We start from the raw sequence: 13,264 nt of genomic DNA on the forward strand, positions 1-13,264 counted from the left end.
TTTTGTTCCAACAGTGAGTATAGTATCTCATAGATCTTTTGAGAACCATTTCAAGTTAATAAGATTATGTATCGGAGTGTTTCCAGATACCTGAACTCTTTCACCTTAGCGGAGAATTTAGTCACAAGTAGAAAAGTGAGAGATGTTTAAAACATCATGATCAGGTTTTGAGTGCGGTCATTTTTTTATGTATGGTATTCTCGAAAAAAACCTCTTACAATCTGGTTTCTCAAAATTTTGGTAAAGTATCCATGGCATGACTCTTCCAATTGAACTTGTACAAAACAGATTTAATTTCCATTATAGGTCTTCTTGGCATTGCCACTATGTATATATCAATCTAAATCAAATGGTATCAATAAAAATTAAGAATAGTAACTTTGTTTTTAAATATCACTTTAAAACATAATACAAGTTGGCCTCTAAGAAGAATATGATTGTAAGGAAACAAAAATTAGAAACTTATTGAAAAAATGAAATAAATATCAAAGTATAAAATCAACATCAAAATAATTAAGTAAACTGAAAAGCACGTAAAGACAGTTTTGTTATACTTCAATCATTTAAAAGAATTGAAAGAATCATCCATCATTTCAATCTAGCTCTCATGGCTGATCTCATACTACCTGAGTACAAAGTATGTACAAAAGTTAAAAAAAGATAACCGAACAACAGATGATACTCAGGGAAAACAAATGACCAGATCATCATCACGAGTTAAGACTGTCCAAAGGAATGCCAAAAGAACAATACCGAACTGAAAGATGATATAACCCATTAACCTTTCTAACTTCATTGATCCCACATCTCTATCAAAGGTATATCAAATCAAACCGCAATTCATCTTGAATCACCAGGTAATGGCATCCTAGTAGGACCAATCGTATCATCAGAAGCCGAACGAGATAGAATACGATCCAATCCGTCAACTGAACATGCACTAAGTTCTACAGGAGTAAAACTAGGAATCATACGACCATACGAATCAGAATGATCTGTAGCTTCACTTTCTGAAATCGAAGTACGAGTCACACCACTCTCATGACTATCAGATCGTTCACTAATCGAATCACGTATAGTTCCAGGATAAAGATAACCTAAACCGGTGGAGAAGCGTTGATTTGTAGAAACGTCTAGATGTGAACTATGTACAGCTGAAGGAGTTTGAGGAAATAATGAATCGTGTGTAGCCCAAGAAGATGGTTCAGGTTGATTCCAACTATCGTCGTGTGACATACTTTCAGGAAATGATGAATCTCGTTGATCGGCTCTGATGGTAGATTGGTCTTGAGAATGATGAGGATCTGGATAACTTTGATTAGCTTGTGCTTCCATAGCTCTTTCTAAACCAGTATCAGGAATATACATAGGTGGTGTATTTCCAATAGGTACTCCCGGTTGATGAACATATTGAGGTTGCATACCGATTCCGATTTCATGTTCATGATACATCTTAGGAGGTGGAGGTGGAGGTGGGTATTCTTGCATTCCCATCATTTCTGCTCTAGAAAAATTACCAAGATCTGAATGTTTTTCATCATGAGCTAAATTTGAATGATACATATTCGGATCAATCACTCCACGAGGTTGAACAAATTCAAATCCATTAGATTCTTCTATCCAATCAATGGTATTCTTTCTAGCTCTTTGTAATGGAATTGGTGCTCCATTATCATCATCTAATTTTCCAAATCCTACCATCCCTGACATTTGAGTTTGAACTTCTCTAGATCTTTCAGCATTGATTCGATGACGACGACGACGTAAGACCATTCCCATCACAAGGATCCATAATAAGATAAATCCAGCGCATGCGAGAAAGACGATGAATCCTGTTGAGATTGAAGGATGTGATGAAGAGCCTGATTGAGTCTTGGCAGCAGTGGCAATAAAGGTACTTTGAGCAGGTGATGCTGATGAGGAGGTATGTATGAGACCGCTTGCATTGGATTTGGTCAGTGATCGAATCCCTGTCGCAGATTCCGCACGGCTTGCTGGAGAAACACTGGACGTCGAAAGCGTCGAAGTTGAGACAGTTTTAGTCGATGACGGTAGTGGAGATGACTTTGACGTCACTGTGGTTGGCTGTGGCGCGGGAGCGGAAGAAGTCGCCGGCGGTGGCGTTGAGCTAAATTATAAGGAATTAAGGTCAGCTATACACAATGTTTTCAAGCACTTGAAAAATGTTAAACTAACACAGATGCCGTAGAAGTCGTAGAAGTCTGTTTGGGAGCAGCAGCAGCAGCAGCGGTCGCCGTACGCTGTGAATCACCTAGCAAAGTAATCGATAAGACATCTTGAACACCTTGTAAAAGATCTGTAGCAGGCTGCGAATCACCTAGGACATCATCTACAATCCCACCAAGTAATGACATAATCGTAAAGGATAATATATAATAGTTTTATAAAGAAAGATAATGATAGTTGTCAGGTATGACAGAGATAAAAGGTAGCGTAACTGAGTGAGTGAAGAATAAGCGTTGAATAATAGAAAGCAAAAGAAAAGATTATCTCATGTTATTGTAAAAAGTGGAGAAATCTTTACTTCAATTATCTTCGTACTTTGAATGAAAAAAAGTTTATTTTTCTTGTAAGTTTCATTTCATAAATAGGTTCACTCAAACGAGTAATATTGCTTGGGTTTATTACGCGCCTTGACAATTTGTGATGGGCTGAGAAATGATAGAAATGGAGTGCCCAATGCGAGGGTCAGTTGTGAGTGGAATTCGAGTTACCATGGGTTCGATTAGTGAATTGCTTCCCATCTTGACTTCTATTGATAAAGTTCATTGACTAGAGTAGTTCGATTAGAGCGATGAGACTTCTAGATTCGGTGATATGGTACAATGATCGACGCACTCACGCGCGCTTGAGGTTGGTTTTGCTCACATTTGAGGCAGAGGGAGCGCTGACGAATTCCTTTTGATCTTAAACCCACGGAGGAACGAATTGCGGGTCACAAATTGGGCTTTTCTTAATTTTGGGAATGAACGTCACGAGTTTGCATTTTTGATTTGTTTCTTCACAAGGTTTCAGGATTTATATTTCGAATACCGTAATAAACAACTAGAGTAAATCATATTACAAAAAAAATTAAATTATTAATCATGATTCTTATTTTCACGTGTTTTAATCAGATTCAGATTGAATAGGAATCGAACGATCTAAAATCATCTGAAGTTGTAATTGATGTGATTTCTTCGATTTCTCAATATCTACTTGAATCTTTTCCAACTTTTGTTTTAATCTTTCTTTACGATTTGAATCTTGTTCAGTAGGTTCATTAGAATCAGTCGGATCGCTCAACTTTCGTTTGTTAGATGGTTTGTGATCTCCTTTAAGGATAGCATTGACCGTCCAATGATTTCCAAGTAATGAGTTCATATTAGCATGACATGAAGTATATCTTCGAGCTGCTAGACTACGATTGTTTAAACTATCAAGTGGATCGGTGATCATCATGATTTCTTCATATCTTTGCATTTGCTGTTGGTGTTGAATCTGTTGTTGCTGTTGAATAAGTCTTTGAGATCTGATATGAGCTTGTGGATTCATGAGATGTTGTGCCATTTGATGTTGAGATGGTCTCATGATTGGATGACTAGGAGGTGGAACTTGATGTTGAGGAAGATTAGGCATTTTATTATAAGCTGGTTGATTAATGATAGGTTGAGATGGTGGTTGAGGATGAACTGATGAAGGATTGATTTGATATCCAGGTGGAATACTAGTTTGAGATTGTAAAAGTTGAGGATTAGGTGTAGGAATCAAATGACCGTGTGATGGATTATTGTTAGGATGTTGTGAATTTGATTGAGGTTGTGAAGATGGTCTTGATGGATGATGATAGACTTGAGCTTGATATTGTGGTGGTAAGTGATTGTAATTAGGATGAGATTGTTGATAAGGTGGTTGCTGAAACAGAACAGAATGATTAGTGAATGAAGTGATGGTTTAATGTTTGAGTAGAAATGACTTACTTCTGTTATTGGATGATTTTGATTTTGATTTGAAGCTGGATTGATGTTGGCCATCGTGTTCTGTGGTGTGGTGTGGTGTGGTGTGGTGGTGAGAGTCAGACTGAAGAGGAAGTGTTGATTCAGAGAGAAGCAGAGAAGTATTGGATCTATGGGTTTATCAAAAGTGTGATGATGGGTTTACAAGTGGTTCGACTACTTTCTCTTCAACTCTTTTCCAATTTCAACTTCAACTTCATCAAGACATTTTCTATCATTTTATCAAATTAGACACTCACTTCATTCACTTCAACTTCTCCCTATAAGGAACTGGAACACTTCACAATCAAACTCCAGCACTTGACGATATAAATCATGATCTCCTCTAATCTCAAACCCTCTCAAGGCTCGAAACCACAAGAAGATATAAAGAAAAATCAAGCAATCGAATCAGAGAAACAAAAACATTTAAATACTATCAATCTCCTAACGAAATTGGAAAAGGGTGAATCAATTGATAATCCTCAACTAGCTACCGAATTATTAGAAGATCCTCTGGACGTTTATCTTTTGTACGTCAGTTTTTCCTATCCCATACAATGCATCTCAACATATCAGTAGTAGAAATTCATTCTTCCATGACGCGTAGATACGTTCGATGGGCTTTAGATACATACTCAGCTGAAGAAGTAAATGGAAAAGAACAACTATTACCAATTCTTGAACAATCCACGAGAAAGTTTGTTAATGATGTGAAATATCGTCATGATCTTCGATACCTCAAGCTATGGGCTCTTTACGCCCGACAGTGTTCTCGTCTTGGAGCTACCAAGATTTATGAATATTTATCACGTAACGAGATTGGTATACGATATAGTATGTTCTATGAAGAATGGGCCAATGCTATCGAAGCAGCTTTTGGTGATCTCAAACGAGTTGAGCGCGTTTATGATTTAGGGATCCAATGTGACGCGCAGCCTATCAATCGATTACAGAAGCGAAAGAAGGCACTTGCGAAAAAAATGGCCGAATCATCTGCACCTCTTTCACAGCCGTCTGAGAACAAGTCTCAGCAGGGAGTCCCACCGCACGAGGTTCGTTCTCCTCCAACCTATCTGGTTCACGATCAAACTCTGTTTGACCATTTGAATCTATTCATTTCCTCATTTACCAGTCATTGGTGGCCCATGTATTATTCAACGACCCCCTGAAAGAATACTCTACTCCCACAATACCTTCAGCCACCGAGACTGCACCTGTACCAAGCTCTAAGGCAGAAGCTTCCACGTCAATCTCACAGGTTTTTTCCTGTAACCTTTCACACCTCTATCCGAAACCTGACGTGGAGATCAGCCCCGAGGAACTCAGAGCACACAATCGATACCCTTCGTATTTGCAAGCCGATGAGCCATGGCAGCAAGAACCTTTTGAGACAGGAAGTGAGTGTGTCAACTTTGTCTGCGGTCAACACATGTCACTAATAATACCTCATTTGCATTTTAGAGTGGTATTCCTATCATTCGGATGGATCTCCTATTCTCTATCAACCAACAACAGGTGGTGTGTGTCCCTCGATCAAATATATAAGGAGTTCACGAACCCTAAATTCATTGTTTTCCCTTCAGAACCACTTTTTGATTATCTCAAGAATGATTCATCTTGTTCAAGTGAGATGCAACTCAGCGATGACGAGATACAGACTCCTATGATCCCGACTTATCAGACCTCAAGCTCGCGTAAATCTTCCGATGTTCATGAAGCCCAAACATCACCCGATGGCGATTCTCATATGCTCTCTCAGACCACATCAAGTTCATCATTTGATACGTTTGATGATGACTCTGCCTCAGAAGCAATCGCGGATGCTGAAGTCTCCCTAAAAATGGACTCACCACCCCGTCAGAGTACTACGGCGTACATCAAAAGTCGTAAGAGCAGAGCTAGCGTGACCATGACTACACAGGCGGCTTTGAATGACGTACTCAACATGTACGGCCCTGAGAAGGATAGCGATGAATCAGATGATAATACAAGCGATGCTGATGAAGATTTAAGAGATCAATTCACTTGCGATACTGACTTTACCGTCACCGCTCTCAAGGATGCAACTGCCGATGTTACTTACTGGTCTCAGCCTATGAAGTCGGATTCAGATGAGATACAATCCGATCACATGCCAAACACGTCAAACTCCTTCTCTCAGCGTCCTGTTGATGGCGAAAATTCGTGTTGTGAAGACGAGAATGGACGGCCAATGCGCCCATATGAAGGTATACCAGACTGTTTTCATACATTCGGTCAATCTTACCCATTGTGCCGTTCAAGAAATGATATTGACCTCTTGTCCACCTTTAGATACGTCAACAAAAGCATCCCATAATCCTTCTGGTTCTGGTGGCTCATTCACAATCGGTCAACGATCTACACCTGCGTTCAAGCCGGTTCGTAAGCCGTTGGCCACCCTGACGCCTGTCTATGATGAAAATGCGTTACCTTCGGGTCCTCCTGTCGCCAGTAGCTCAAAGGGCTTGGGCGTCAAACGTATACCTTTGGGAGAAAAGTCACTTGTCACGCCGTCGATTGGAAACGGCTCCTGGTCTCAACCCAACTTTGCGGCGACATCTATGATGGGGTCGGGTCATGATTACGCTCCCAACTTTGTACCTGACAGTTATAAGACGCCTTCAGATGAAAGGGATCAAGATCAATTTTTTCCTGAGGAGATCGAGGAACCTATGTGTGATGAACAAGAACCAGAAGAGTACGATGATTTAGTCGAGATGGCAGATTTCGATCAAGATCGTGGTCATGGATTTTGCCCACTCAGATATATACCGGTTGGAGATAACTTTAACGCTCTGACTCCAATTACTGAAAGAACCAATGAATGTACATCTACTATAGCTCGATCTATAGCTGGACGGTCAGATCGACTTCGAATGTCTATGGAATCTAATCTTGGCCCAGATCGATATTCTCAAGTTGGATCAGATAATGAAGAATCCGAATTGACTCCTCGAGCTAATGATCATCTGTGTATGTCGGGCGGATCACTACATCAGCCTATGAGAGAACGACTTGAATTCAATATTCGACAGCCGGATGACATGCAAATTGATGTCAATTCGTCAGATCACTTCATGACGTCACCCAGTCAGCGCCGTCCTTTTACCTCTCCTCGCTCGTTGATGAACGATCAACAATCACATCATCCATCTCTGCACAATAATCAAGGACATCATTATGCTCAAAGATCAGAAAATGATCGACCTGAACCCATGGACTCAATCGATCATCTCATGCGAAATCAAGCGTTGAATTCCCCACCGATGGACGATAACTTGGATATTTCACAAACTTCAGAAATGATGCAGGCCGGCGAGCCTTGTAATCCATATGCCGAAGAGATCTTATCAGTCTTATTGGAAGGATTAGACCCACCATTATCAGCTTATCCAGGGTTTAGATCATTAAGTAATTACCGAGCCAACAAATTAGCAGAACTTCAACATCATTGTAAAGTACGACCTCGTAAACAAAGTCATGGTGGTGGAAGTTTAGAAGAAGCTAAATGGGAAATCGAATTAGATGGTGATACATATTTTATTTATGAAAAACTAGGTGAAGGAGCATATGGATCAGTATTCAAAGTGATTGAATCTAATGATGGAGAAACTACAACAGCTTATGAGAATGGTGTAGTATATAAAGCAATGAAAGTTGAAAATCCTCCTAATTTATATGAATTTTCAATCTTATCACAACTTCATAAGATCTTGTCACCTCGTTTATGTACTTCTTTAATCTTACCTCATAAATTATACGCTTATTCGGATGAAAGCTTTTTAATACTCGATTACTCTGATCAAGGAACGTTGTTGGATATCGTTAATCGAGCTGGAGAGATGGGCATCAGTCCAACGAATGGTGGCGCTGCTAAAGGAATTGATGAATTACTTGCGATGTTCTTTATTATTGAATTAATACGAGTCATCGAAGGGTTACACGAAGCAGGTTTTATTCATGGTGATTTGAAAATCGATAATTGTTTAGTCAGATTACAAAGTGTACCAGGAGGAAGTAAATCATGGTCATCAATCTATAATTCGAATGGTCAAAACGGTTGGGAATTTAAAGGATTAAGATTAATTGATTATGGAAGATCGATCGATACCAATGTATTTCCAAACCAACAAGAATTTATTGTAGAATGGGAAACCGATGAATATGATTGTCCTGAAATGAGATTAGGTAAATCCTGGAGTTTTCAACCTGATTATTATGGAATCCTTTCGATTTCGTTTTGTTTATTGTTTGGAACGTTTATGAATGAAAAGGATTCCATCAAACCACCATTCAAAAGGTATCATCAAATCGAACTATGGTCTAAATTGTTTAAGGTGTGTTTAAATCCGAATCGATTACCTAATCTTTTGGATTTAAAAACTTGTAGATTGGAGATGGAAAATTGGTTAAGTGAGAATTGTGAAAGGAATGGAAAAAGTTTGAAAAGTTTTTTGAAAAAAATCGAACTTGCTTCACTTTCTAGATAAAAATTGATTGTTAATTTTTTTGGTTTTTGTTTGAGTTGATTTTTTAAGAATCATGACGATGATGTATAACATATTCTTTGTTTTCTTTGTTTTCTTTCTTTCTTGGAATTCATCTTTAATGTTGTATTGGTATTAATTCTTTTTTTCAGTTTTATATGGATTTCGATTTTTTTTGCATATTTTACTTTTTATTTACATTGGAAGAAATCATGTGACTCTTTTTTCCCTTTGTTTTTGTTGGTTCACTTTTAGTCATAATATAAAATAGAATAGTGATTTCGAAATTGCATCAAAAATTTTTCAGTCGGAGTTGAAGTATAAGTGACTACGAGGAATTGGTTTGATCTTTCCAAAGCAAATAGAGAATTGAGCTGTTCAAGTTTTTATGTTTCTGGTGACTATCAATGAATTTCAGCCTGCAAAGTTTATTTGACTCCCCAACAAAGAATTGACTGAAGACAGTACTACTTTTTGAAAAGTTGCAGTGCAAGTTTTGGTCCCTTCTTCATGTCACAAGCCAGAAAAAGCCCTTTTGCATTACTCATATTTTGAATGGCTTTCTTTGGAAGCCCACTCAATCATATCACTTTCCAAAAAAACCTATCACATTGTGCTTGCATGAGAAACATATGGTGACACAGGGTGTATCTTGAATCTCAATAAAATGTTACAGATCAAGCCTCCTTTGAACCTCCATGCAGCACAATCCACCTACAAAAAACATTCCCAATATGCAATGTTCAGGTAGGTGATGCCTAATTTTGGTAAACTTGGGGAGTGAGAAGGATCTCACAAGGCACTAGCAGGGGCAACTTTTGAAGAAATCTCAAGCTGAAAGCTGAATGAGATCTGTGATGAAGAGTCATCCAATGGGAGCAACAATGGATTCATTACAGTCATTTAAGAAAAGCTTGCCCCAAATTGCCCGCAAAACTCAAGCGAATTGGCGGGGAATTTGGGGCAAGCTCTTCTTAAATGACTGTACCAAGTCCTTTCAAAACCTAGATCCATTACAATTTTTTAACATCACTAGAGAACATGCGGGCACGCCCGCCACTGATGAAATGCACCATATGAGAAAATGGGACAGATGAGGACACCCTTCATGCAAGCTGCACAAAAAGAATTCACCCCATTTCAATCTAATTGCATATAAATAGTTTCACTGCATGTATGAAGTAGATCTACAGATTTTAGGGCCCGTTCGGCTCGATTTCCCAAAAGTTGTCACGTAAAAACGATTTTTGATTTTGCCCCTTTTTTGAGGGGCAAAATCAAAAACATAAAACTCGGCTTTTCCATTACCAAACAGTCAACGAAAAAGGTCAACAAAAGATCATTTATTGATTGGACGATGGGGGCAAAAGCGGCTTTTGACTTCAAAAACAGCCTCAAGGCAAACTTATCAAAGTCCCACTCGCTTTGGCCCCGTCGGTACAGGTACCACGTACCTCCGAGCGCCAGCGAGGGACTTAGGTGCAATCCCAAATTTCTGGCGTGAGACTAGACAGGACTTTTGACAAAAACCTGTCATCTCACTTGCTCACAAGGCCTTATTATCAACTCACAAAATGACAATAATGAAAATGAAGCGCAACATCATCATCTTTGATTTGCCGCCCTCCATTCCTCCACGGCCCCATGGGTTCAAAAGATATGAGCAAAAAACCCCTTTGCTCAAAACTCGGGGCCACGTTTGTCTACATGTGTTCCCAACGCTGCGCGTCAGAAAGGTTGGTGCTCGCGAGATTAAATGATTACAGTCAAAACAGCACTTTATGTTGGGCAACATGATTCATAATGCATTTCTTCCTTGATTCCATTCAAGCACCTGGACTTCGAGTGGGATGCTGAGCCTGGAAATCATAGCGGAAATAAGTATCTATCACATGTAATCACTTGAGGTAAGGCATGGCAACTTACAATCCCTTCATGACGCGTGCTCGGCCACTCCTCCAAAGCTCACGTAGAGTAATCAGTGTTGGTGGCCAGCTTGTCAGCATTGATGTTAAGAGCATCAGCCTGAGCATGACCAGAATACAACATTGAATATCAGTATCTATCCCCAGAAATCGACAAAGAAATTCTCACCTGATCTTGTATGAAAGCTTGCCAAACAGCTTCCCCATTGCCAGCTTCATATATCACATCACGTATTGCCATCAGGATGTTCCGGATTAAAGTCCTGGACTCTGGGCTATTGCCTCGCAGATCGTGTCGTCGCGGTCGTTGGCGAGTGAAGCGATGGTCAAGGAAGTGGAAGATGAAATTCCAGACACTCAATGTGGCGAACAATCTCTAACGTTTGGCGCAGTACGGTGTTGGTACTTGGGATGTTGCACGGTTTTCGGCGACCGAAGTAGGAACTGGACCCTCCATTGCGTCGATGAATGACTTGACTGACAACCCTTCATCTTCAATGAAGCCTATGATCCTGCTTACAATCCCTTCCAAGTCAAGCAGTGGGTCTTCGTAAGGTCCTGGATTCATCATGATTAGAAATTGTGGATAGGTAAGTTGAGTCGGCGTAAGAAGTGAGGTGAAGTGGGTGATATTTAATCGAGCTTTCTGATAGATAGATAGATATCCTGAAGGAAGGAAAGCAAGTGCGAGTAGTGCTCTGCCCGCAGCTTGGGCCGTGCAGTAAGGGATTGAGCGACAGCTAGTGATAATTGCTGAGCATTGGCCGCGGAGACACTCCTTCGTAGCATCTTCACTCATTTGATGTGTTTGAGGCGTGATCGTTATTCGTGGGAGTGGTATGCGTGCGGATGTGGTACTACTGGGGTATCAAGATCGTGTACTTGTTGAAATCGATCACCGACTGGCAAACAGCTGTTTGCCTGCAGGGTTTTGTCTGTTATGTCCACCATACTGGGGTTTTGGACGCCGCAGTCGTGCTTTGGTCATGTACGGCCCCGAGTTTTGAGCAAAGGGGTTTTTTGCTCATATATTTTGAACCCATGGGGCCGTGGAGGAATGGAGGGCGGCAAATCAAAGATGATGATGTTGCGCTTCATTTTCATTATTGTCATTTTGTGAGTTGATAATAAGGCCTCGTGAGCAAGTGAGATGACAGGTTTTTGTCAAAAGCCCTGTCTAGTCTCACGCCAGAAATTTGGGATTGCACCTAAGTCCCTCGCTGGCGCTCGGAGGTACGTGGTACCTGTACTGACGGGGCCAAAGCGAGTGGGACTTTGATAAGTTTGGCCTCAAGGCTGTTTTTGATTTTGAACCAACTTTTGACCAAAAGTGGCTTTTGATCTTGATCAAAAACCACTTACCAAACGGTTGTGTTTTTGACGAAAATCAAAAGCCACTTTTGGTCAAAAGTGATTTTGGACTTTGGTGTAGCTTTTGACCAAAAGTGGCTTTTGGGTTCCAGCCAAACGGGCCCTTACTGTTTTTGCGCTTGCTGTCCTCTTGAGGGAATACCCAAAATCAACTTTGTTTTTGTCAGGCCAGGTTCCAACGTCCCCCACTCTTTATTAAATTATAGTGGATTACCATATTTTTACTCCTCTCCTAGTATCTTTCCCTTGGTATTGGTATCATAATGCATTTAACAATCCTTCAACCAGATATTTTGTTACTGATTTGATATACTACTTAAGTCCAGGATGTAATAATACTGGCTGTCAGGTCAAAAAATGCCATGCCAGTCTGTATCCTTACTATGTGTTTAAATTTGTCAAGCATTTCCATTACCATTTTGATGCTGTTTAAGTATGGAAGTCTCTAGCATTACAAGTGTCAACACAATCAATAAGTGTAGGTGTACAAGACTATATAGTCCCTGCAAAGCTTGATGGTAACCATCCACAATTGCCTAACAGGCCATAAAAAAGGCCGACATCATAATCAATTGAAGTCTCCTCTGGCATGACCAGAAGATCAACTCACATTCCCATCGAATCATTCAAGTCAATCTCCTGGGAGGTAGCGCCTGGAGCATCTCTATTCATCTAACTCAGGGTGAGGATATCACCCAGTTTATAAACCCACCACTAAAAGTTGTTTTGAACCAAAGCCACTTTTGTGCCTTCTGCTCCCTTTTATTGGCCCTTCTGCTTTACATGCATAGAAGCTTTACTTGACACAGCAACACACATTCACAGGGGAAAAAATAAAAGCTCACATAGATGTGAGCAGAGGGTACCTTCCTGATAACTCCAAAAATGTTTCAATTTCCTTCAGATTCCTTCAATTTACCATTTTGGTGGTGCCAAAGTGCTCAGCCTGTAATACTTAGGTATTGCTTGAGTTTGCTAAAGCGTGCTCATCTTCATCTTGGATGAGCATCTCTTGAGCATGGATCATCCATTGGATGAGTGCTCAGGACCCAGCTGACACATCACTGTATACTCAGAATCACCTTCAGAAGGATACAAACAATGCTGCCACAGTTACTTTACTGGTATCGTATCGGCGATACCCGGTAAAGTATCAAAAAAACGATACTGTAAGATTCGGTCGGCAGTAAAGTATCGGTTTACCAATACTATACTCGATACCGTATCAAAAACCACGATACCAAGAAGACGTACCTTGGGTAAAGTATCTTGAAGCGATACTGTTACTATACTCGATACTGTATCGGTATTTGTGCCACAATACCAATACTGTACTCAGTATCTAGGCCTAAATGAGAGAAATTATAAACCGATACTTCTCCAGCAACTGCTGGGTAAAGTATTGGTTTTCTAATACTTTACTCGATACGGTATCGAAATCAACGATACCATCCCAAGGACC

General features: G+C 40.1%; 3 protein-coding genes across 3 annotated transcripts; 1 reads left to right on the top strand and 2 right to left on the bottom strand.

Moving 5' to 3' along the window:
* Positions 1-1,590: 1,590 nt before the first annotated feature.
* On the bottom strand, positions 1,591-2,501 carry MELLADRAFT_54430 (uncharacterized protein; the record flags this gene model as incomplete). The annotated part of the gene is made up of 3 exons (XM_007404033.1): positions 1,591-2,128; positions 2,197-2,261; positions 2,339-2,501. The coding sequence occupies 3 exons, from the start codon at positions 2,373-2,375 to the stop codon at positions 2,039-2,041; spliced, it is 192 nt and encodes a 63-aa protein (XP_007404095.1).
* A 628-nt stretch (positions 2,502-3,129) lies between these two features.
* Positions 3,130-4,034, bottom strand: MELLADRAFT_101078 (uncharacterized protein; the record flags this gene model as incomplete). Its single annotated transcript, XM_007404032.1, has 2 exons — positions 3,130-3,915; positions 3,981-4,034. 2 exons carry the CDS (start codon positions 4,032-4,034, stop codon positions 3,130-3,132), a joined length of 840 nt encoding a protein of 279 aa, XP_007404094.1.
* Positions 4,035-4,331: 297 nt separating this feature from the next.
* MELLADRAFT_101079 (uncharacterized protein) lies at positions 4,332-8,509 on the top strand (the record flags this gene model as incomplete). The annotated part of the gene is made up of 6 exons (XM_007403516.1): positions 4,332-4,517; positions 4,538-5,050; positions 5,131-5,395; positions 5,460-5,516; positions 5,582-6,226; positions 6,312-8,509. The coding sequence occupies 6 exons, from the start codon at positions 4,332-4,334 to the stop codon at positions 8,507-8,509; spliced, it is 3,864 nt and encodes a 1,287-aa protein (XP_007403578.1).
* Between the last annotated feature and the right edge of the window lie 4,755 nt (positions 8,510-13,264).

This window comes from Melampsora larici-populina (genome assembly GCF_000204055.1).
Source record: "Melampsora larici-populina 98AG31 unplaced genomic scaffold MELLAscaffold_1, whole genome shotgun sequence".
Taxonomy (NCBI): domain Eukaryota; kingdom Fungi; phylum Basidiomycota; class Pucciniomycetes; order Pucciniales; family Melampsoraceae; genus Melampsora; species Melampsora laricis-populina.